This window comes from Petromyzon marinus, chromosome 2, assembly GCF_048934315.1.
Source record: "Petromyzon marinus isolate PM22_M1 ecotype Great Lakes invasive population chromosome 2, UKy_Petmar_22M1.pri1.0, whole genome shotgun sequence".
Lineage (NCBI taxonomy): Eukaryota > Metazoa > Chordata > Hyperoartia > Petromyzontiformes > Petromyzontidae > Petromyzon > Petromyzon marinus.
Window position 1 is genome coordinate 3,428,390 of NC_133668.1, and position 21,379 is coordinate 3,449,768.

At 50.4% G+C, this 21,379-nt stretch overlaps 1 protein-coding gene across 3 annotated transcripts in view; it reads right to left on the bottom strand.

Annotated features, from left to right (window-relative positions):
* Positions 1 to 21,379, bottom strand: part of LOC116949424 (SCO-spondin-like) — a 182,127-nt gene that overhangs the window by 106,365 nt on the left and 54,383 nt on the right. For 2 of the 3 annotated variants that reach the window (XM_032966760.2, XM_076069199.1), the window contains 14 exons: positions 20,255 to 20,494; positions 19,231 to 19,393; positions 18,410 to 18,650; positions 17,152 to 17,215; positions 16,140 to 16,260; positions 11,721 to 11,955; positions 11,350 to 11,491; positions 10,403 to 10,693; positions 8,198 to 8,986; positions 7,178 to 7,351; positions 6,544 to 6,723; positions 4,691 to 4,855; positions 2,829 to 3,008; positions 1,163 to 1,285 (listed from right to left, as the gene is read on the bottom strand). In XM_032966760.2, coding sequence (XP_032822651.2) covers positions 1,163 to 1,285; positions 2,829 to 3,008; positions 4,691 to 4,855; positions 6,544 to 6,723; positions 7,178 to 7,351; positions 8,198 to 8,986; positions 10,403 to 10,693; positions 11,350 to 11,491; positions 11,721 to 11,955; positions 16,140 to 16,260; positions 17,152 to 17,215; positions 18,410 to 18,650; positions 19,231 to 19,393; positions 20,255 to 20,494 — 3,108 coding nt within the window. The remainder of the gene's footprint in view (positions 1 to 1,162; positions 1,286 to 2,828; positions 3,009 to 4,690; positions 4,856 to 6,543; positions 6,724 to 7,177; positions 7,352 to 8,197; positions 8,987 to 10,402; positions 10,694 to 11,349; positions 11,492 to 11,720; positions 11,956 to 16,139; positions 16,261 to 17,151; positions 17,216 to 18,409; positions 18,651 to 19,230; positions 19,394 to 20,254; positions 20,495 to 21,379) is intronic. The other variant, XM_076069198.1, reaches the window with a different exon arrangement.

Consider the following 21,379-nt stretch of genomic DNA (forward strand, 5'->3'; position numbering starts at 1 on the left):
AAGTTTCCTTCATTTCAATTTTGGAAATGAATTGTTTTTTTGTCGTCCTCCCTCCGCACCTCTGATTAGCACGGTTTGCTACGTACGGTGTGCGAAAGAAGTTCAACATACATAATATAGGCAACGGTCGCTGATAATGACAATATAAATACATTATTGCATATTCGTAACAATCTCTATATTTAACCTGTCGTGTAGATGGCTTTGCTCCTGCATTTGTACGTTGTGAAATTCCTTCCCAGTTCTCCTTTTGCAAAAGTGACACGTGACTCAATCGACTCTTACGTGGTTCAACAAAGTTCATCCGCACCATACCATCCAATTATCTATGCAAATGTACTTAACGCTCCAGCCTTCGACCTCTGACCCTCAGTGTTATTCTTTAATATTTCACAGCCTGATGGAAACGATTCCCACGAGTCGCCTGCGCCGAGCAATCCAGAGGCTCCGCATGAATGATAATCACTTGGGTCAGCCAATGAGCCTCTAAGAGTGGCTGAAGCTGGAGACTCAATGTGCTTGCGTGTCGTGGGGACGGTGTGCGTACGGTGGCGGTGCCAGCCCACAGGGGCCCCGAGCAAACATAATTTGTGGGTGCGTCACATGACCACGAACATTCAACTAATTCAGCTCATAGATTAATTACAATGCCGTTCAAAAACGTTGTTATTAAAACAGAATAATTGGCTTCTTCCTTCATTTCGTTAATATTAATTAGATAAGATTTTGATCCGGATCTGAGTTCGTACACCCATAATTTTTTTGTATTAATCCGTGACCATTTTGAGCTGATTGTACTAAACCTTTGTTCCGTTTCATTGTGTAGGTGCAACGGTGGCAATATGTTAACTACCTCGCCTGGTATGCAGGAGGTCGTGGGTTCAATCACGACCCTAACGCCCGTATATTTGAAGTTTGCCTGTTCTCCCCGTGGTCGCATTGATTTCTGTCCGGGTCCTCCGACTTTTCCCTCCACATTTAGAGCATTTGGCCGCTATAAATGTCCACATGATAAGCCACTTCATTGGGCTATCAATTGTGGCCAGGTCGCTTCTAAAAAAAGAGCTATATCGCTCAGTGGGCCTTACCTTGTAAAGTAAAAAAAATAGATTTTAGTTTAACAGTTTGTAGTTTAGGCCTCGCGCCACCGCTGAGTGCGAACCTTCCGCGCAGGGCACGCGGCAGTCTGGGCTCTTGTCCAGGTGGTCGCAGGTCAGAGGGCACGGCTCCACGGTGCGTCGCTTGCAGTCCTCCGCCGAGACGAACACCATGTCGGGACCGCAGTCTGTCACGCAGCAACACGCGAGCAATTCAGCCAGAGGCGGACGCAACAAATCCCGATGACTAATTTGACATTTTCCATTTTATACAACGTACTTCAAAAAGAGAGATTGTTGTGTGCGTGATATTTATTTGCTATGCACGTTTACGTCACTAGGCGGTGTCAAAGATGATGGCGCTGAGTTATTTTCAGTTCGCATTACTTATAACGGGGAGGGGGGGCAGAGCAGTGACATAGTGTTTAGCGGACTGCGCTATGAACCCGGCCGCCTGAGTTCGATTCCCCACCATGGTTGTTATCGGTGGGGAGTGATATCTGAACCAGTCCTCGGTGTCTGCCACCAGCCTTCTCCAACCTGTACTTACCAGTGGCAGGCGTTTATAAAGACGGGGTGCCTTTGAGTGCTGCTAGGCCACGTGCCAGCTCTCGCCTACCTCTCGTTCCACCCCCCTGTGTCTGACGCTCATCGCAACCTACGCATTCTCCCAACACCCTTCATCAAAGAGAGGTAAATTATTCCCCTGTGTCTATGTTGTGTGTCTCTCTCTGTGTAACCACCAGGTGAGGTGCTGACTGTTGTGTTAGCCGACTCTGTGTTCACTAGCCGACTCTGTGTTCACTAGGTTTGTTTTCTACCTGATGACGATTGCTTGTGTTGCAATCGAAATGTCGTATTCTATTATTTAATTTATTTTCTTTCTACGTGACTTCACCGAAATAACCTAAGAGTTGCATTGTAGGAACAATACTCCGAAACTACCAGTGCCTCTCATTATTTTGCTCCACGCGTAAGCGCTGCATCTTTATGAAACAGAATACGCATTCGGGATATTTGTGAGATGCTGAATAAACTGAGAGAGCCTGCATTCAGAAAATATGCGTGGGTATTCAGCAGACATATCCCCCTGCAACGTGACACTATGCCAGACCACGCACGAGCTTTGGAAACATCGGAGGGCCTACGCACAGCCTGGGTGGAATTTTCAGCCCCATTCACTGCACAGCCCAGATCTGTCAAGCTCGCATTTACATTTGATTGGCACTTTGAAAGATGTCCTACACGGAAAAAAACATTTCTGAAATGATGCTGCCACCACGCAGCACGCTGTCCGCAAAAGGTAGAGCGTCAGGCTGATGAATCATTTCGCCGTGCTGCAAGGTTGACCCTGGCTCTACATTCACGCAAGTGCAGAGGCGAGGATGGAGACCGCTTAAAATCAGCCAAGTACCTCGGACGTTCTCAAAAGTAAACATCAAAACTTTTCGTACCAATCGCAAATAACAAAACCTCAATGCGTTCATCAAAAAAATCCGCAGCTTGTTTTCCATAGGCCAGCGTCATTTGATGAAAGCGTGTAATTAGCGCTCGCGGACCGAAGCCAGCACGTAAAAAGTTACTGATCAGCGCCGCAGGAGGCTTCGCTTTTTTTCCGCCACCCCCAGTCCCCCCGCCACCTCCACACGAGCACGGCCTAACGCGGCGACGTCCGCTCCGTCTCGGCGGGGCTTCACCCGGCGAGCGTCGTGCTCGGCGGCCGCGACTTGCCGGAGGGCCGCGCGCAGGGCCGCACGTTGCAGCGCTCGGGCTGCACGCCGTCGCCCGCGCACGCCCGTCCGCCGTTCTTGGGCGGCGGGGCGCTGCACGTCCGCTGCCGGACCCTCATGCCGCCCCCGCAGCGCACGTCGCACGGGGACCAGGCGCTCCACGCTCCCCACTGCCCCTCCACTGGCGCCGTGGGCGATGGCGGCGGCGACGGCGGCGGCGGCGGCGGCAGCACCGTAGGAAAGATGCAAGAGAATACGATTGTGGTTGGTGAGCGTCCAAGTGCGACCGCGCTCACCTGCCGGCTGCACGGACGAGCGGATGTGTGCATCGGGGGGGAAGCGATAGTAAGAATAGAGAGGATATATAACTAGCGATAGTAAGAATAGAGAGGATATATAACTAGCGATGGTAAGAATAGAGAGGATATATAACTAGCGATAGTAAGAATAGAGAGGATATATAACTAGCGATAGTATGAATAGAGAGGATATATAACTAGCGATAGTAAGAATAGAGAGGATATATAACTATATATAAACCCAGTGCGATGTGAGCATCTTTGCCTGATACAGGAATAAGAGATGGCCCTGAGAGGTTGATGGCATCAATTACCGGCGTAGAGGAAGCGTGAGGCAAAGAATGATTGGGAGAGTCAATGTTTTGTCTGTAATTAAGAGGTACAGAAGCTGGGCTGATGGTTGTCATAGCAACGGTGGTGGGTGGTGGTGGTGATAGCAAAAGTAGTAGCGGTTAGCACATTCACTATGAACCTGGGGACCTACATTTCATTCCCCTGCCACACTTAGCACCGTAGCGAGTGATATTTTAAACAGTTGTGGCCCTCCCCAAGGTCAGCTCAGCCTTAGATGAGCACCGAAATTGCTGGGGTGCATTAAAAATCAGCACTGGGGAAACAGCGGTGATCAGCTGTGGTGCAGGTCACACCACCTCCTCATGTGCTGTGTCAGCCTTAATAGGTGCTCGCTAACAGAACGTACCCCACTCGTGTGATAAACCTAGATGGAGGATATTTGTCTCTTGATGACATGTGCAATGATGTAGTGGGCTTGATGATAACGATAATGCTCGCAATGAAGCAGCAAATGTATAAATATCTGAAGCGGCATGTGGTTTCAAGTGATGACGATTGCTTGTGTTGCAGTCGAAACGTCGTGAGAATTTGTATTGTTTTATATTTTTATTATTTTATTGTTTCCCATCTACGTGACTTTTCCGAAAGATCTTCTTTGGTTCTTTCGGTAAAGTCACGTAGAATGAGAATAAAATAATAAATTGATAAAATAAAATAACACAATAAAATTCTCACGACGTTTCGGCCACAACACAAGCGGCCTTCATCAGGTGAAGGGACGAGACTGTCTTGAGGACAGCGCTGAAGGGACGAGACTGTCCTCCAGACAGTCTCGTCCCTTCACCTGATGAAGGCCGCTTGTGTTATGGCCGAAACGTCGTGAGAATTTTATTGTGTTATTTTATTTTATCAATTTATTATTTTATTCTCATTCTACGTGACTTTACCGAAAGAACCAAGAATATGAATCCCTGCAGTCACGAAAGCTTTAAATAAAAATTTAGTGTGTCAGTAGTAGGCGATTTATTGCTAATTGAGTAATATGCGGATAATTTTTTTGCAATCTGGATAATTTATACACACCATGGCCTACTCCTGCGACTGACGTCAGGTGATCTTTAATTACCACGGCGGCCGCTACAACTCGAACCGCGAGCCTCTGCGACAAGTGCTGGACGCGCTAGCGCCAGGCCACGTGTCACCACCCCAAGCGGTGTCCGAACTTTAGTGGGACAGTGGACGGTTGTCATCTTTGTTGAGGGTGACTCACCGGGACAGGCCTGCATGAAGCAGGCTCTGCTGCCCATCAGCGTGCGGTTGCAGCTGCCCCCAGTCTGCTCCTCCCTGAGGACGTCTCTTTGCCGGAACATGACGCCCAGGCCACAGCTGCGGCTGCATTGACTCCACTCGGTCCAGGGTGACACCACGCAGTCCACTGAAAAGAAGAAGAATTCAAAGAAAGACACCAACGCAAAACGATCCCAGCGCCGCTCACGATTAAAAAGAAATGCCTCAAGGCCCGCTGGCTTCTGAAAGGTGCCGGGTGGAGAGGTTAAAGTTTGCGTGAGGCAGGACTGGTTTGAGTTTTACACGGGAAGGTGAAAGACTTGATATTCAGCCTGGAGAATATACAGAGCTGGCAAGGTGATAAGGGATTGAATACTGTATATATATAACCTATGGGAAAATAAGCAGAGCAAACACATTTTTAGAATTTTATGAGGAAAGTTCATTCATATTTCATGAATTCAGTCATATATTACTCTTAATGTCTTACTTTCTCAGCGAGAAAAAAAAGTTACCTCAGCCTTTTGACCAAAAATCAGCTTTCGGACCGAGCGTTCATAATATGTTGAATGTAATATCGTTGGCCACACTGTACTTTACTGCAGAGATTATGCAAACATTTCTGAATTGGTAAATGTTTCAGTACTCCGTGACCTTAATGGCTCTGAAGAGAGAGCGCTAATGATTGACATTACTCACAGACTCCTTCCTCACCCAAACACTCACTCTCTCACTCAACAATTCACTCACAATCAGCCGCAGTAATGCTATTGTATCTGATCTGTAGCTTTCATCTGATGCGTTTGAGTTGTACCGCGTGTTGTTCGGCACGATGTCCAACGTTTCATTCCGCGGATTCGAGAAGCTCCCAGCACGTGGAGCAAAATATCAGACCTTAAGCTAATTCTATTCTTGCGAATGGCGAAATATTGTTCAATGGCTAAATGGCAATGTCGAGGTCTGCTAGCCACGCCGAAAGGGCTTCAGGAGATTGTAACCCACCCCTATTAAATACGTGGAAATTATCAGAATACAAAAAAATGTATTATAATAAATATTAAGTAAATAAAATGATAAACAGTTTATAAATGAACTTACCTTAAGTTATGATGATGCTACGCATCATAACTTCATCCCATCACTTTATCTCATCACTTTCTCTCTCTCTCTCTCTGCAGTCGCGTAGAGTTCCAGATTCGATTTGCGGATGAACAAAATCGTGGATAGCGAGTTCGTGCAGAACGAGGGAATACTGTTCCTCAATCACGGAATTGATTAACCAATCGGTGGTCAATTATTAAAAAGCACCGATGCAGCATAGTTCCATAGTTCCATAGTTTCATTTATTTGGGATAGCCCTGTGAGCCATTCGGCTCTTGAATCGGGTGCAACCGCAACAAACAAAAAACATGAACAAGAAAACATCTTAAAGTGACTATGTGACTGTGCAAACAGAAAATCCAGGAAAAAAACATCAAAATATTCCTGAAATAGCACCGTACACCAACGCTGTGTGCAAAAATCCCAGTGGGATGCAAGTCAAACAACAACAACAACCACAATACAACTAAGATTAAGGCCATCAGTCTAACTCCGTACTACAATAAACAAAAACATGGCCAAAACAAACAAAAAACTTTTCGAAATCACCAAGATAAAGCCATATATGCAATGTAACAGTGATCATAGGGACTGTGACCGAATTTTTAACAATAAACTACATAAATAAATTATAACACCAAACCCTAGAGCCATATTTTAGGCCACTGAATAGCAGTGGCCTAAAACAGCGGGGAAGCGTTGGCGAAAAAAGGGGGGCCCCCGCTCAGCACTCACGGCAATCGAGCTCATCCGAGCCGTCCAGGCAGTCCCTGTGCAGGTCGCAGCGCTTCTCGGAGCTCACGCACTCTCCGCTGGCGCAGGAAAACTGGCGGGCAGAGCAGCGGCCGGGGACTCGGCCGCCAGGGACCGCGCCGGGAGGCGTCGTCGGCAAGTGCGGGAACGGAGTCGCCATTCCTGATGGGCGCCACGGCAACATTCACGACAGCGCGTGGCGACGGACCGCGCGACCGTGGCAATGCGCACGCGTTCACGACTTCTTAAAACATCGACTCGTGATGTAGTTTTTTTTGTCGAAAACTAAAAAAAACTCAACGGGGCTGCTTACTCTGTGGAAAGACCAGTGAGATGAGTTCATATTGCGCGGAATAGAATTTGCAGATATTATATAATTAAAAAAGGGGATTCATCAAATGAATCTGTGCAAGCTGAGAGTAAAAAAAAATGTGAAATGTAGATTAATCGCAGAACAAAGTGCACATCAAAATCGTTGTAAGCAACAATAAAGCCGATAAAAACGTATACACGGTACAAAAAAACAATTTAAAAAAACGACAGCGACATCATTATAATAAAGTAAACATTAAACTAAAATACAATTCAGTCTGCATCTTTTTTTTTTTGCCCTTACCACAGTAGCGCTCGTCAGATCTGTCGGGGCAATCTCGTTTGCCGTCACAGACCAACGCGGCGTCGACGCAGCCCCCGGACGCACACGCAAACTCCCCCACGAGGCAGGGCCGCCTCGCTGCCGGCGCCACGGAGCCGTCCCAAATCGCGGCGGTAAATCCGGGCAGCGGCCTCCCTGCAGGAACCCGCGACCAAAGGGAATAGCGGCGACGTCGGTGCTCGTCGCGACGAATTCGTACATTCGGTATTGGGGCCCTTCATGTGGCGCGAGGCTATCGCCAGGACCCGGTGTTTCACAGTCTTCAGTAGCTTTTGCCATGTTGCTGGGTGTGATCCCAATCGAGCAATTTGCCGCGTCGTTTTTTCAAATTCGGCAAAAGATACTTGGACCGCGGCACCGGCGCACAATGGCCTGCTGTTTTCGAGTGACGTCGCGGGATCTTAGGCGTTCACCGTGAAGCGGAGGGGCGTGTGCTCTCCCATTAATACGCGTGCAGCGATTACCGGCGTGGCCTGCCGGATTCGAACAGCGACCAACGCTCTGCAAACAAGCGGCGAACACTCCGGCGCTCAGCCCGCAGGGGCTGTGTCACCAGCACGTAAAATAAAACAACCCAGAGCGGCAACAAATCCCCACAGCGGGAATCACTGTGCTGCTGTCGTCCCATCATCGCTTCGTAAATGATCACACACTGTAATTAGCATTTGTATTAAATACGATGGGTTGTAGCATCATACCAGGCTAAATAAATGAACCATGTGCTCACATGGGGTGTGGTCATCCGATGGTTCTCTAGTCTAATTCAAAAGATCATTTGGGCAAGCGTTGTAGTGAATCGCTGGTGTCGACCGGCAACTATTTCGGTGTGAATCGCTCTGTGTCACCTGAAAAAGTTGCTTACGAGTATAATGGCGCTGAAGAAATTTACTTTGCACGTCCGTACAAAAAAAAAGTCCTTGCAATCACGAGAAGCACCTCAACAAGAAACTAATTAAATTTTGGAAGAATTTGAAAAATTACCTGTGACCCAAGGTCCCAATGGCAGGATGGGCCCAGCAGCTGTAGTACTTGGACCGGCTAACGTGTGAACGTGGTGAGAGGGCGCTGTAGTGAAGGCATCTCCATGTCCAGGTCGACCAGGCTTTGGCCATCCTCCTGGCTCTTTCGTGGCCGGAATACCTGCTGGCCCTGGCTCTTCCTTCGCACCCGGTTCACCTGCCATTCCAGGCTTCCGCGTCGGTTTGCCCGGTTTGCCAATCACAAAGGGCTCACCTGTTCCGCTCACGTGACCCGTGACGCTAGGAGGTTCCCCGGGCCCCCAAATAGCTCCGGGCTCCCCGGTTACCCCTGGTTTCACATCAACACCGGGTATGCCCGTCACTCCAGGTTTTCCTTTCACGCCTGGATCCCCGGTTACTCCGGGTTTATCAAGAACACCAGGTTCTCCAGTTCCCCTGGGCTTATCAATAACACCCGGTTCTCCGGTTACCCCAGGTCTAACAATAAGACCAGGTTCTCCAGTTACCCCAGGTCTAACAATAAGACCAGGTTCTCCAGTTACCCCAGGTCTATCAATAACACCAGGTTCTCCAGTTACCCCAGGTCTAACGACAATGCCTGGCTCCCCAGTAACTCCTTGCTTCCCTTTGACCCCAGGTTTTCCGGTTTGGTCAGGTCTCCTTATAACACCGGGTTCTCCTGTAACTCCTCGCCTCGCTCCACCACTTTCATCCGTTGTCCATTCCGGCCCTAGTGGAAACTTGGCAGTGGAAGGTGACTTTGTTCTTGGTGAAACTGGTGGGACTGCTCCTGCAAATGTAATGGACCACGCGGCAAAAGGTGAGTTAAAAATCTCAAGAAGCACAATGAAGGAACTTGCACGCTAACGCATGGGGAAAACGCAAGTTTGCTATCAAGGTAACGATGCGGTTTACCCTAATCTTCGCAACATCCCAATGTGCAAGGAATACTGATCCTTTGATATTTTACAGAAAGCGATGGTCAGTGATGTTTTGATACGCACCGTTTGTTACACGTTTCGCCTCCTCAGACCCAACAGCGTGGCACAAAATCAGAATCGAATCCGTAGTCTGGATGAAATCCGATGAGCTTTTTCACAGATGTCCAGATCACCCACCACACTGCATCTCACCACTCTTCTCCCTCTGCTTCTCCTCCTTTTACTGCTCCACTTTGGAATTCCTTTCCATCATCTCTGGTTCCAAGCTCCCATAACCTTGCTCAATTCCAGCAACGAGTTACACCCTGATCTGTTAATTCCAACTCGGACGGTGCTGTTTATTTGCCGGCCACTTGACATTGTGGGCATTTGGACATCTGTAGTCAGCAACTGTGTTTATGTATATATTTAAGTATATAGGGAACGGTAGTGTAGGTGGCGGTTAGCGCCACGCTGCGCTACGAACCCGGCGAAGCGAGTTTGATTCCCGCTCATGGCCAACACCAGTAACGATTATCTGAACCGATTCTGGGCCTCCCCCGGGTCGACTCAGCCTCAAAAAGAGTACCCGGTGCGGTGTGTAAACATCGCCACTGGGGAGACAAAGGCGGTCGGGTGTGGTGCTGGCCACCCACCCCCTCGTGTGCCGTGCCGGCCTCCATTGGTTCTCACTCACAGCACTTGCCCCAACAGTCTGCTAAGGCTATACGGGGGAATCTTTGTCATATATATTAAGTGTTGGAGGGGTACTGTAAAGTTCAATGGGACTGTATATACACACGGTGCTTCAAAAACATGTTAACACTTACATGGGACTATCATTTTTAATTGGGCAAAAACGGATAGTAAACTCTAACATGATAACAAATGTACGTTATTCTATGGTTCTTTCGGCAAAGTCACGTATATAAAATAAAGTGAATAAAAATATCACGACGTTTCGATCGCAACACAAGCGGTCGTCATCAGGAACAGGCAGGTTAGCCTCTGAGGGCAAGCTGTTTATGAAGGTTTAGAGATGGGTAGGGGCAGCTAAGGTTAATGTAAGTAAAAGAGTCCCCACTTGTTCGCCATCATTGTCAACACGTGCCTGGAATCTTCACCAGGTGGTCCCCAGAGTCCAGAGACCACCACATTTCCTTCTGCTATTGTTGCAAATTCTCCGGAGTGTTAACATTGTTTTGAAGCACCCTGTACACACACATATATGTAGCAACGTTCCCTAATTCAAACTGAATCAATGAGACAAAGGCCCCGCCGCTCACCGCAGCCCTTTTCATCCGAGAAGTCGGCACAATCGACCCTCCCGTCGCAGAGCGCCGTCGCCGCGGCGACGCACTCCCCGCTGCCGCAACGGAATTCTCCGGCGCGGCAACGGCCGGGCCCCAGTGGCCCGCCATCCGCGGGGCCCTCCCCGCCGTCCGCCGGGCCACCGGGCATCGGCGCCGGCGAAGCGGTGCCGCGGCCGTCGACGATGCCCGGCCGCAGCTTGGACGTTGGCTTCACGGGGCCCAGGGGCCCGCGAGTGATGAACGGCATCTCGGAGGGTGTTGGACCTAGGAGCAGGGGGGGGAGCGGGGGGTGGGCTTTAGAAGTGCAAGGAATATACGAATAGATCCATGGCAGCAGCAAACGGAACAACAACGGTTTCAATTGCCGTATTTAGCAACGAGAATGTCCATTCAGAAAGCACTGGAGTGGTGTCAAATAGTAGTTATGAATGTATAAATGAGGTAGTTTGTATTTTTATTATTACCGCTGTAAGGGGGGCAATGTTGCGTGTGTAATCCCAATTGAGTAATCTGCAGGTATTCTATTTGATTTGTGATGTTAAGGCCAATACCAGTTACACTGTACGGGTTTTTTTTAGCTCAAGGAGGAAACCACAGAACCGGTAGAAAACCCATTTAAAACAGGGGAGAAAACATACAAACTGCACACAGAAAGGCACCCGAGTTGGGAATTGAACCCAGGCCTTTCCTTGCTGTGAGGCACAAGCATTACCACCACTACGCCACCCTGCTAACCATAATACAATATAGTGAGTTATGTTCTGTGTGCTGATTTCTTCAGAACTGCTTTTTGTGTTTAGTTTGTTGTCCTACCCCGCACCTCTGATTAGCACGGTTGCCTATGTACAGTGCAAAAGAAGCTCAACATACCTACAGTACACACGTACGTTGATTAGACGAGAAACTGAGACCTTACTTACTTAACGAACATCCGAGGATTTCCGATCGGAGGTAAATGCCGGTCCGATACTCCACGGGGAGGATCCGCAGGTATCTGGAGAAAATGTAGCGTGGCAGCTTCTGTGTGACTGCGGTCACGGGGTCGAAGTTGCCCTCAAAGACCTTCAACGAAAGGAAAAAGTAAAGGGTTCAGCTTATGGATTTTACATACTAAATATCCACCCCATAGGACAGTTATCTACGTCCTTTGTTTGTCCAGGAAGGGCATACAGCTATCCAAGAACTGTGTGTCCAGGAGGGGGCTTGCATTGTAAAACACTGGACCGCGCAGCCACCACCCGCGCGTAACCGGCGCCACGTTGAAACCCACATCCCCTGTTGGCCACCGTACCATGGCCTCTCCCTTGGGGTCGCTTGGGTCCGCGTAGTCGGAGAAGCGCTGCCCGTCCAGGCTAAAGCGGAGCTTGTACTTGGAGACGTAAGCGCCCGCGTGCGAGAAGTGCGAGCGGCCGAGGCCGCCTCCCTGGGTCACGACCCCCGAGATGAGTACGGGCTTCTGGAAGTCCACCTGGAAGTAGGGACTGCGATCCCCGGTTTGGGGACTCCAGCCGGATTCCATCTTGGCTCTGGGATGAAACGCACGGCAAAGGTCAAGTCAAAGGGGCCGCGGGGAGGTGGCTCCTAAGGCATGAATCGGATATTTCACGTGTGTTCTCTGTGTGTTGAACCTCTTTAGCGCCGTACGTAGCCAATCGCGGTAAATCGGGTGTGCGCGGGGAAGGACCACAACACTAAACGCCAAAAGCAGTTCTGAAGAAATGAGTATTCAATCGAGATTTAAAAGTGCATAGCTCCAGTGGCTTCCTAATATCGAAAGGAAGAGTGTTCCAGTTGGTCGCAGAAGCGCATCTGAAAGCGCGCGATGCAGTGGCCGTCTTTATTCGGCGGCGAGCCAAAGGCCGCTGCGAGGATGACCGCAGTTTGCGTGCTGGGCGGTAAGAGTGAGTCTCTCCAAAGAACAATGTATCGTTGACGTCCAACAAAATGTCACTCGTTTTTTATTAACCACCGAGGGACAATGACGAGCGGAACCCGTCCAGGATTGGAACGTGCAACCTTTTAAGCACTCCATCACGATGCCACCCAGCAGTTTCAAATGAGGAATAGGTAATTAGCAGCTGTACGACCGAGCGCTCAAAATTTATAATTTTCTTTTATTTAAAATGTACAGCAGCAACATCGGAAAGGCACCTAAATTAGAGACTTTTTTGTTTATAAAAGCTGCCGTTTAACACAAGCTAGTAGTGAAAAAGCGATCCCACAAGCGCCAGGCTTGGTGCACTTCGGCTCCTCTCATTCATACTGCTGGCAGGTGCCTCACCACAGAACAGATCCTCTTGCCTTCACACACCTCAGGATTTGGCTCTCCCTACCTTTCTTCTGCACTGCCGATGTGCACGGTTGGCTACGTACAGTGAGAAAGATATTCACCATACATACTTCTCTCGCCTTTCTAAGCGGACTCAATTCCAGAATCTTGTCAACTCTTGCCTGCTATATTTACACTATCCCCCTTAGTTTCTGGGTGTGTTGCTTTATTGGATTTTACGCCGTACGTAGCCAACCGTGATAATCGGAGGTGCGGGGGAATGATAAAAAGCTAAACACAAAAAAAGTAGTTCTGAAGAAATTCGTTTGTCAATCGATATAACTTAAAGGTGCAATAGCTTCAGTGGCTTCCTAACATCGGATGGAAGAGCATTCCAGACGGCCGCAGAAGCATATACCCTGGTCACTACTCCTGTTGCTGCAAGGGGTCCTTGCAGTGACTGAATGCGCTCAAATTTGAAATACAGCATTTCCAGGGCGAAAATATCTCCCTCTTGTGCCCAATTATTGTGGCTAAAATGCTTGCAGTGATGGATAAATGTTGCGTGTGGGCTTTTTGGAAGTGGTAGGCCCCATGTGGCCATGGGCTGTAGGTTTCCCCACCTCTTTTTAGCAACTGAAATTGTGATATATATACGTAAAAAAATATACGATTTTGACTGCGGCCATGTGGAGTGTTGAATGTTTGCTGGCTGGAGGTCACAAGAGAGACCCAGGCCTTAAAGTGTAATAGAAAAGGGTGTTGAAAGATAAAAACACACACACACACAATCCCATCTTCTAACCGAACCGCACCAGCCCATCACCCCCCACCTCCATAGCACGGTTGGCTGTGCGCGGTGCGAAATAAGTTCGACATTACAGATATTGATTATTTGCAACGGGAGTAGAAATTAATTCGCGAGCGCATTTCTTCGCTGGTCATTTCTCATTGTTCTTCAAAGGACGCAAGGGGATCCACCGAAGATTATAGAGCGAAACTGACTGCCCGACGATTGGCTGTGTCAGTTTGACAGCCACCCACCCACCCATCCACCCCCTCCAGCAAATACACCCCTAATTCTGAAGCACAAGTGCACTTTCTCCGGATGAATCAGCAACCAGACATGGAACATTACACTTAAGAGACAAACGACCATGTAACGTTTTCAGCTTATGGACACCGGTCCATAAACATCTATCAGGAGCGCCGCGCCGTTGCGGTTAAGCCTCCGGATGTTTAGGCAAAAGAAGAATGTAAAAAAGTCATCACGGAGGGAAAAGAAAACAAGGACGTACGCGTGGGAGTGAGCGTTCGCGACGTGAGACACGGACATATGTTGGATGATGTTAAGACACTATACATTGTAAAAAAATATATATGTATATACACAGCAATGTAAGGCCTCATCTCGAGATGCTGTACAAATAATGGTGGGCATATTTTTTTTTATAGAGGAGAGAGGGAGAGACACGCAGTCAGTCACGGGCAGAGGTTTAAAGGAGAGTCTTGAGCCCGGAATTGAATATCAGGGAGTCAATGGCACGGATGACTGGTGAATGAAAATTCGGCTTACAGATTTTGGCGGGCAGCAGAGGAGATTTCCCACTGAGCATACGTTGACTCGAGGGTTCGATAGAAAGCCTTTGTTGCCGGAGCAGGGGGAGTGCGTGGGATGGAAGGGGGTAGAGTGAGATGAGTAGTGGGGGGAGTGCGTGGGATGGAGGGGGGTAGAGTGAGATGAGGAGTGGGGGAGTGCGTGGGATGGAGGGGGCTAGAGTGAGATGAGGAGTGGGGGAGTGCGTGGGATGGAGGGGGGTAGAGTGAGATGAGTAGTGGGGGGAGTGCGTGGGATGGAGGGGGGTAGAGTGAGATGAGGAGTGGGGGAGTGCGTGGGATGGAGGGGGGTAGAGTGAGATGAGTAGCAGGGGGAGTGCGTGGGATGGAAGGGGGTAGAGTGAGATGAGTAGTGGGGGGAGTGCGTGGGATGGAGGGGGGTAGAGTGAGATGAGGAGTGGGGGAGTGCGTGGGATGGAGGGGGCTAGAGTGAGATGAGGAGTGGGGGAGTGCGTGGGATGGAGGGGGGTAGAGTGAGATGAGTAGTGGGGGGAGTGCGTGGGATGGAGGGGGGTAGAGTGAGATGAGTAGTGGGGGGAGTGCGTGGGATGGAGGGGGGTAGAGTGAGATGAGGAGTGGGGGAGTGCGTGGGATGGAGGGGGCTAGAGTGAGATGAGGAGTGGGGGAGTGCGTGGGATGGAGGGGGGTAGAGTGAGATGAGTAGTGGGGGGAGTGCGTGGGATGGAGGGGGGTAGAGTGAGATGAGGAGTGGGGGAGTGCGTGGGATGGAGGGGGGTAGAGTGAGATGAGTAGCAGGGGGAGTGTGTGGGATGGAAGGGGGTAGAGTGAGATGAGTAGTGGGGGGAGTGCGTGGGATGGAGGGGGGTAGAGTGAGATGAGGAGTGGGGGAGTGCGTGGGATGGAGGGGGCTAGAGTGAGATGAGGAGTGGGGGAGTGCGTGGGATGGAGGGGGGTAGAGTGAGATGAGTAGTGGGGGGAGTGCGTGGGATGGAGGGGGGTAGAGTGAGATGAGTAGTGGGGGGAGTGCGTGGGATGGAGGGGGGTAGAGTGAGATGAGGAGTGGGGGAGTGCGTGGGATGGAGGGGGCTAGAGTGAGATGAGGAGTGGGGGAGTGCGTGGGATGGAGGGGGGTAGAGTGAGATGAGTAGTGGGGGGAGTGCGTGGGATGGAGGGGGGTAGAGTGAGATGAGTAGTGGGGGGAGTGCGTGGGATGGAGGGGGGTAGAGTGAGATGAGGAGTGGGGGGAGTGCGTGGGATGGAGGGGGGTAGAGTGAGATGAGGAGTGGGGGGAGTGCGTGGGATGGAGGGGGGTAGAGTGAGATGAGTAGTGGGGGGAGTGCGTGGGATGGAGGGGGGTAGAGTGAGATGAGGAGTGGGGGGAGTGCGTGGGATGGAGGGGGGTAGAGTGAGATGAGGAGTGGGGGGAGTGCGTGGGATGGAGGGGGGTAGAGTGAGATGAGTAGTGGGGGGAGTGCGTGGGATGGAGGGGGGTAGAGTGAGATGAGGAGTGGGGGGAGGGGAAGTGGGTAGGGGTAAGTTCATGGGGGACCTTGAAGTTTGTGAGAGCAATCTTGAAATTGACCCGGGATTGGATTGGGAACCCACAGAAGGAGTGGATTATTGCCGTGATATGGTCTCATTTGTGTGTGCGAGTGAGAATTCTTGGCAGGGACATTTTGGATCATATGGCAATTAAGAGATGGGGGATGTGGGGAGTCTGTAGAAAAAAGTTTCAACAGTCGAGCTGGGATATAACAAAGGCACGGGTGAGGGTTTCAGTGGCAGTTTGGGACTGTTGTGATATTCAGACACGCGTGATGATGTTTACACGCAGAGACGTGTGGGATGACGTGAGACACACACATGTTCGGGATGATGTTGAGCCGCCCTGCGTCCGGGGTGTTGCTTTCCTTCTGCGAGGAGGCGCTGAGCTGCTGGTACCGGACCCTGCCGTCCTCCAGCCCCAGTGGGAAATCGCAGCCCTCTGCACGAGACACGGACACGGAGTGGAGTCCACACAACGGCCGCACGGGACAGTCGTCACGCAACAGTTCACAATCCAGACAACAATTAACTCCCAGCGATTTAATGCGTTTTCACAAATTCGGGAGTCATGATCCGACTCAAGAATCAATACATTTGTGATGCGTTGATTTTACCGTATCATTTAAAATTGGTGTTCTGTTTTTGTCTCTTTCGTGAAAATGTGTCTTTTTACATTACCATACGCAATTAATTAACCATTAAAGGAAAATAATGTTTCATAACAAACACAATTCGATGCATGTATCGTGAGCGTAGGAACTCATAATTCACGGATCGATGCATCGTTACACATTGGTCGGATGGTATATAGAAAAAGTGCTGTGCAAATGGAAACTGCCAATTCTGAGAGTGGGCAGCGGGGAGATAAAATGAGAATTTCTGTCATCAACACAGGGATTGGATAAGAGGAGGCGGGAGTGGTGGCAAAGACAAACAATCTTACCATATACTAAAGATAGGATGACATTTTTAAACAGCCACATGCAGAGGAGGGAGGAATGTTAACGGCCAGGGCAGAAGCAGAAGAGGAGGAGCGGCCACCCATTAAGCAGGGCATGCAGAGAAAAAGGTGCAGTTGGCACTGACAGGGGAAGAAGGACTTCACTTAGCAACACAAGACACCAAAGTAAACTAAATCGCAATATCAAATTTATTTTACGGAAGCATCCCTGACAATGACCAATTACCCACTGCGCCTAACGTTGTTGCACCACTCACAGCGTCGGCTTGGAAAAGGGCCCCCCGGGCGAACACGGCCACTCCGTCAACTCGCTCTCGTCATAATTTCTCCGCGCAACGTTAACGCGCGCCTGTTTGGGCCCAAAATTACCTCGGGGAGCCAGAATGTCTTTGGTTGTCAGGCCAGGTCTCCTGGTGCCGACCGAGAGATGAGTCTGTTCGGGGGGGGGGGGGGGGGGGGGGAAATCGACACATATGAACTACGAGAACAAACGAACGTCTCTCGTGCACACGACTCACAAGCTGAAGGCAGCGGTTTATGTACACACTTGTGTTTCTCTCCGTGCGTGCCAATGCACATGAGTGCAAAGGCGTGTTTTTTGGGGTTTTAGGGGCCCTCCCTCCCCCCCCAAAAAATTATATTTGTCTGTCGATAGCCACAATCACAGCCCCCCCCCCCCCCCGCACCCACCCCTCCTTTTCCATTGGCTGTACAAAGGCCCACTTAGGGTTCAGACGGTTGTGTCCATGCCGTATGCGTTTAATGAAATACGCTGTTGGGAAGTCAATCGTTTTCCTCTGCTGCGCCCGCTGCAAGGGTTAAGTCATTCCTCTTCTCCACCCTCTCCATTCTCATCTTTATTGTAGCGGTATTCTTTCTCTTGCTGTGTCCACATCACCCTCACACAACCCCCAAAACTCTCCTCTTATATTAAAAATAATAAATAACCCGCCCCATTACCCTAATCACAAGCCTTGCCTTCCAGTACCCCCCCCCCACCATGACAAACAACCCCACTCTGCCTCTTCCGTAAATTGTCTTGAAATACGGCCACATACGTGCACATTGCAAATTTGCATTGCATTGTAACCGTGTAATTCAACTCCTGAAGATGATCATTTTAACTTGTAGCGCGCCGCAGACAAGCGGGAAGGCAGCAGCCTGGCGGTCAGCAGGCGCTGAATCATCCCCAGAGCTCTGTGGTCCTCTATATATTAAGGCGTTTTCGGCCAATTAATTAGCAATAACATGTGGGAGGAAACCGGAACACCCGGACAAAACCCATGCGTGCGAGGGGGCAGCACTCAATCCCAAACGGGCGTAACAGATGAGAGTCTACATTTGCTGCACCGCCTTCTCCTGGCAAGCCGGAGTATGGCGCCCCGACGCCCACGGGCAGGGAGTTTCACAACATTTGTGCGGTGATCCACCAACCCTTGCTGCTGCCTCCACAATGCTGGGTTACAGGCCAACGTGCATATCCACAAACCGCCCGGCGAAGACGCCCGCAGTAGTGCGTGGCGAAGGTTTGAGAGAAGACATGCTGATCACGTGGCCCGAACCGTAAACCACGCGCTGTGATGCTGCCCGGTTTGGTGATACCGGGCCTGGCGCGGGAGCGCGTTACCGATTCGTGGTCTGTGGGGCCCGGTTTAGTCTTGCCCTGCCACTGCATGCCGGGCGAGAAGCCCCCCATGGTCCAGATTCTCTGAGTCACGGAAGACAAAGGCGGCCGAGCCGTCGCCCCGCCTGGTCCGACCCACGGTGGGAACACCGCCGAGTCAACGGTGCTCGTAATCGGCGGTGCCCGGGCGCTCGTGGAAAAGTCGCCGTGAGATGACGCGGCGGTGGTGCCAACGTGGGTTGAGCTGCAACGAAAAGCACAGAGGATAATAATGAACCCGGCAGAGACTGAGACTTTTATGAAGCCAATAAAATGCAAATTGAGAAATAAAAGATGCACAAGCATCCGTAAGAATCGAGCTATGCAGTACCTATAATAAGCAGAGGTTATAAGAGGTGGCCAGGTGGCTCAGGGGCGTCCACACCTGAGCTGGCAATGCTGACATCCTGAGTTTGATTCCGGGCGATGGCCTCTGATAAAACCAAGTTCTCAAGTGTATTAGGTCGATGGTCTTAGACCACAGAGACTCCACAGATATAAACCCGCCATTTAAATTAGATTTTTGTTTCTTAAATCCCACTGCCTCTGTCCACCCAGTGGTATAAACGTGTGCGCCACAGTCGAGTCAGCCCATCGGCAAGTCGTGCGCGGTGGGGTAAAATGTGGGGCACCCCCAGCTTTTCCAAACAAGTAGGCTGAAACAACCTCTGCTCCCAAAGGGACGTGTCAAAGAGAGCTCCTTCCAGTCAAGGCCTTTCCCTTTTGGAGTGCCGTGAGCAAACAATTCCAGACCCTAGGTGGCGGCGCCGGCTCGTGCCACCCACCTGTCGCCGGGGGGAACGCATCCGGCCTCGTCGGTGCCGTCGCCGCAGTCGTCGTGCCCGTCGCAGCGCCACGACGCGGGCACGCAGGTGCCCGTTCCCGCACAGTGGAACTGCCCGGTTGGGCAGCCGTGCCTGGGCCCAACGGTTGGACGGAGCGCGGAACCTAAGTGCGGAGGGGAGAGAGCAGCGGAATGAGTGTCACGAGAGGGTTCTCCATCGGGGAGTTTTTGTTGAAATTCATTGGTGGCTAGAGGGAGCGGCGGCAAGGCGGTTAGAGCACTGCGCCAACCCGGTCATTGACGAGAAATGTCTCAACCGTTCGCCCCCCCCCCCTCCCCACTTCACCAACCTGCACTGACCGTCGTGGTGAAGTACGGTCAAATAATTCCCAGAATTGACATTGCACATACATGTTGTACGTTGTACATACGTGTGTTATTAAGTAAATGGGTGTTAATAAATACACCCACAAATGCATACAACGGGATAACAATGAACATTATTGACAGTCCTGAAAAATGAATAACCTGCTTACTGCCATCTGCTGGCCATCTCATGGTTCCTGTAGGTTGGAAATTTCACACGTGATGAGTTTGGTGTTATCGACCAACCCACACATCCAAAAACTGACTTGCAAACATTGTGAATAAATTCCACATTCGTTTGGTAAGGAATGCTGCCTTAGTAAGTCAACCACTGATGATGACCCATGACTAGTAGTTCAATCACAGGAAAAAAAATTTGACTTCCAAAATGGTTCAAATTTTATTGTCCCTGGACGGGTGATGGGCTGATGCGTCTCCCACCTATGACTGGAATTTGCAATTTATATATTTAAAAAACACCTGCTTAGGCACAGCTATTGAGCCAGGCATTGCGGTGGGCACAATGTTTGCAATCCACCTCTTTGGATAACACCAAAATTATTAAAACTGATTAATCTGAACACGTCCCCCTCGCCTCGCTGAACGCGTCGCATTCAACTAATGCGTCGATAAAATCCGGCGTCCGACGTTACACTCACCGCAGTACATTTCGTCGGAGCCATCGCCGCAGTCGTTGACCCCGTTGCAAACGGCGCCGCCGGGCCCCGCCGGCACGCAGCCCCCGCCGTGGCACGCGAACTGGCCCTCGCGGCAGCGGTGGCCCGGGCGCGGGGGCCTCGCGGTGAGCGGCCCATCGTGGCCGCTCGGGGTGAGCGGGAGCAGGCGCGGCCGGTCCGTGGCGTGGGGGCCGTGCGGAGCCGTCGGTTCACCTGTCCAGCCTCGACCGGAAACCACGCCGATAGTAACGTCGTGACTCCGCAAGAGAGCCTCACCCAATGACAACTTAGCGTTTATTATCTTAGTATTATTATTGTACCGCGCATTCGGTAACATCTGGCCAGGTGGCTCTGTGGTAAGAGGGCGTGGGTCACGATTACGAATCAAAATTCTCTAAAAACAACGAGGAGAATGGGAATGTGGTAGGATTGTGCGTGCACCGAGTGCCTGCCTGAGACGCTTTGCGAACTCCCGCTTGGGAATTTTTGTGTCTGGGCGGGTGGCGTTGTGGCGGAGCACTTGACCCACAATCAAGATTGCCCTGAGTTCAAGTCTGGATCGGGGGTTCGATCTGGTCCAGCCCTCTGTGGGTAGTCAACGATGGTCATCCTGCCAGTAACAGGCAGGGTCTGCCTGATGGAGATGAGTGCCGCCCCGATGCTCAATTTGAGAACCGAGATTGTGACTTTATTTAGACTCGACAACAGCAATGTGATAAAAAATGCATGACTTGGCTTGGCAGGGCTCGAATGTTGTGTTTTAAAAACGATGTTATTGCCGCTTCAGTACGTTTCATATATACATATCTGCAGGATAATAGTAGGTTTACCTTGCTGACAAATGCTGCTCAGTCTTTGATGATGGTGATGATATTTGACAATGATGACGATTAATAACAAATTCAGCATTGGGAACGTGTTTCGAACTTTCTTATAAACAAAGATCCCCATACAGTCTTTAACAGAACTGTTAGGGCAAGTGCTGTTACCGAGCACCTATGAAGGCTGACATGACACGTGAGGGAGTGGGTGGCCAACATCACGCCCGACCACCTTTGTCTCCCCAGCGCTGATGTTTACACACTGCACCAGGTACCCATTTAAGGC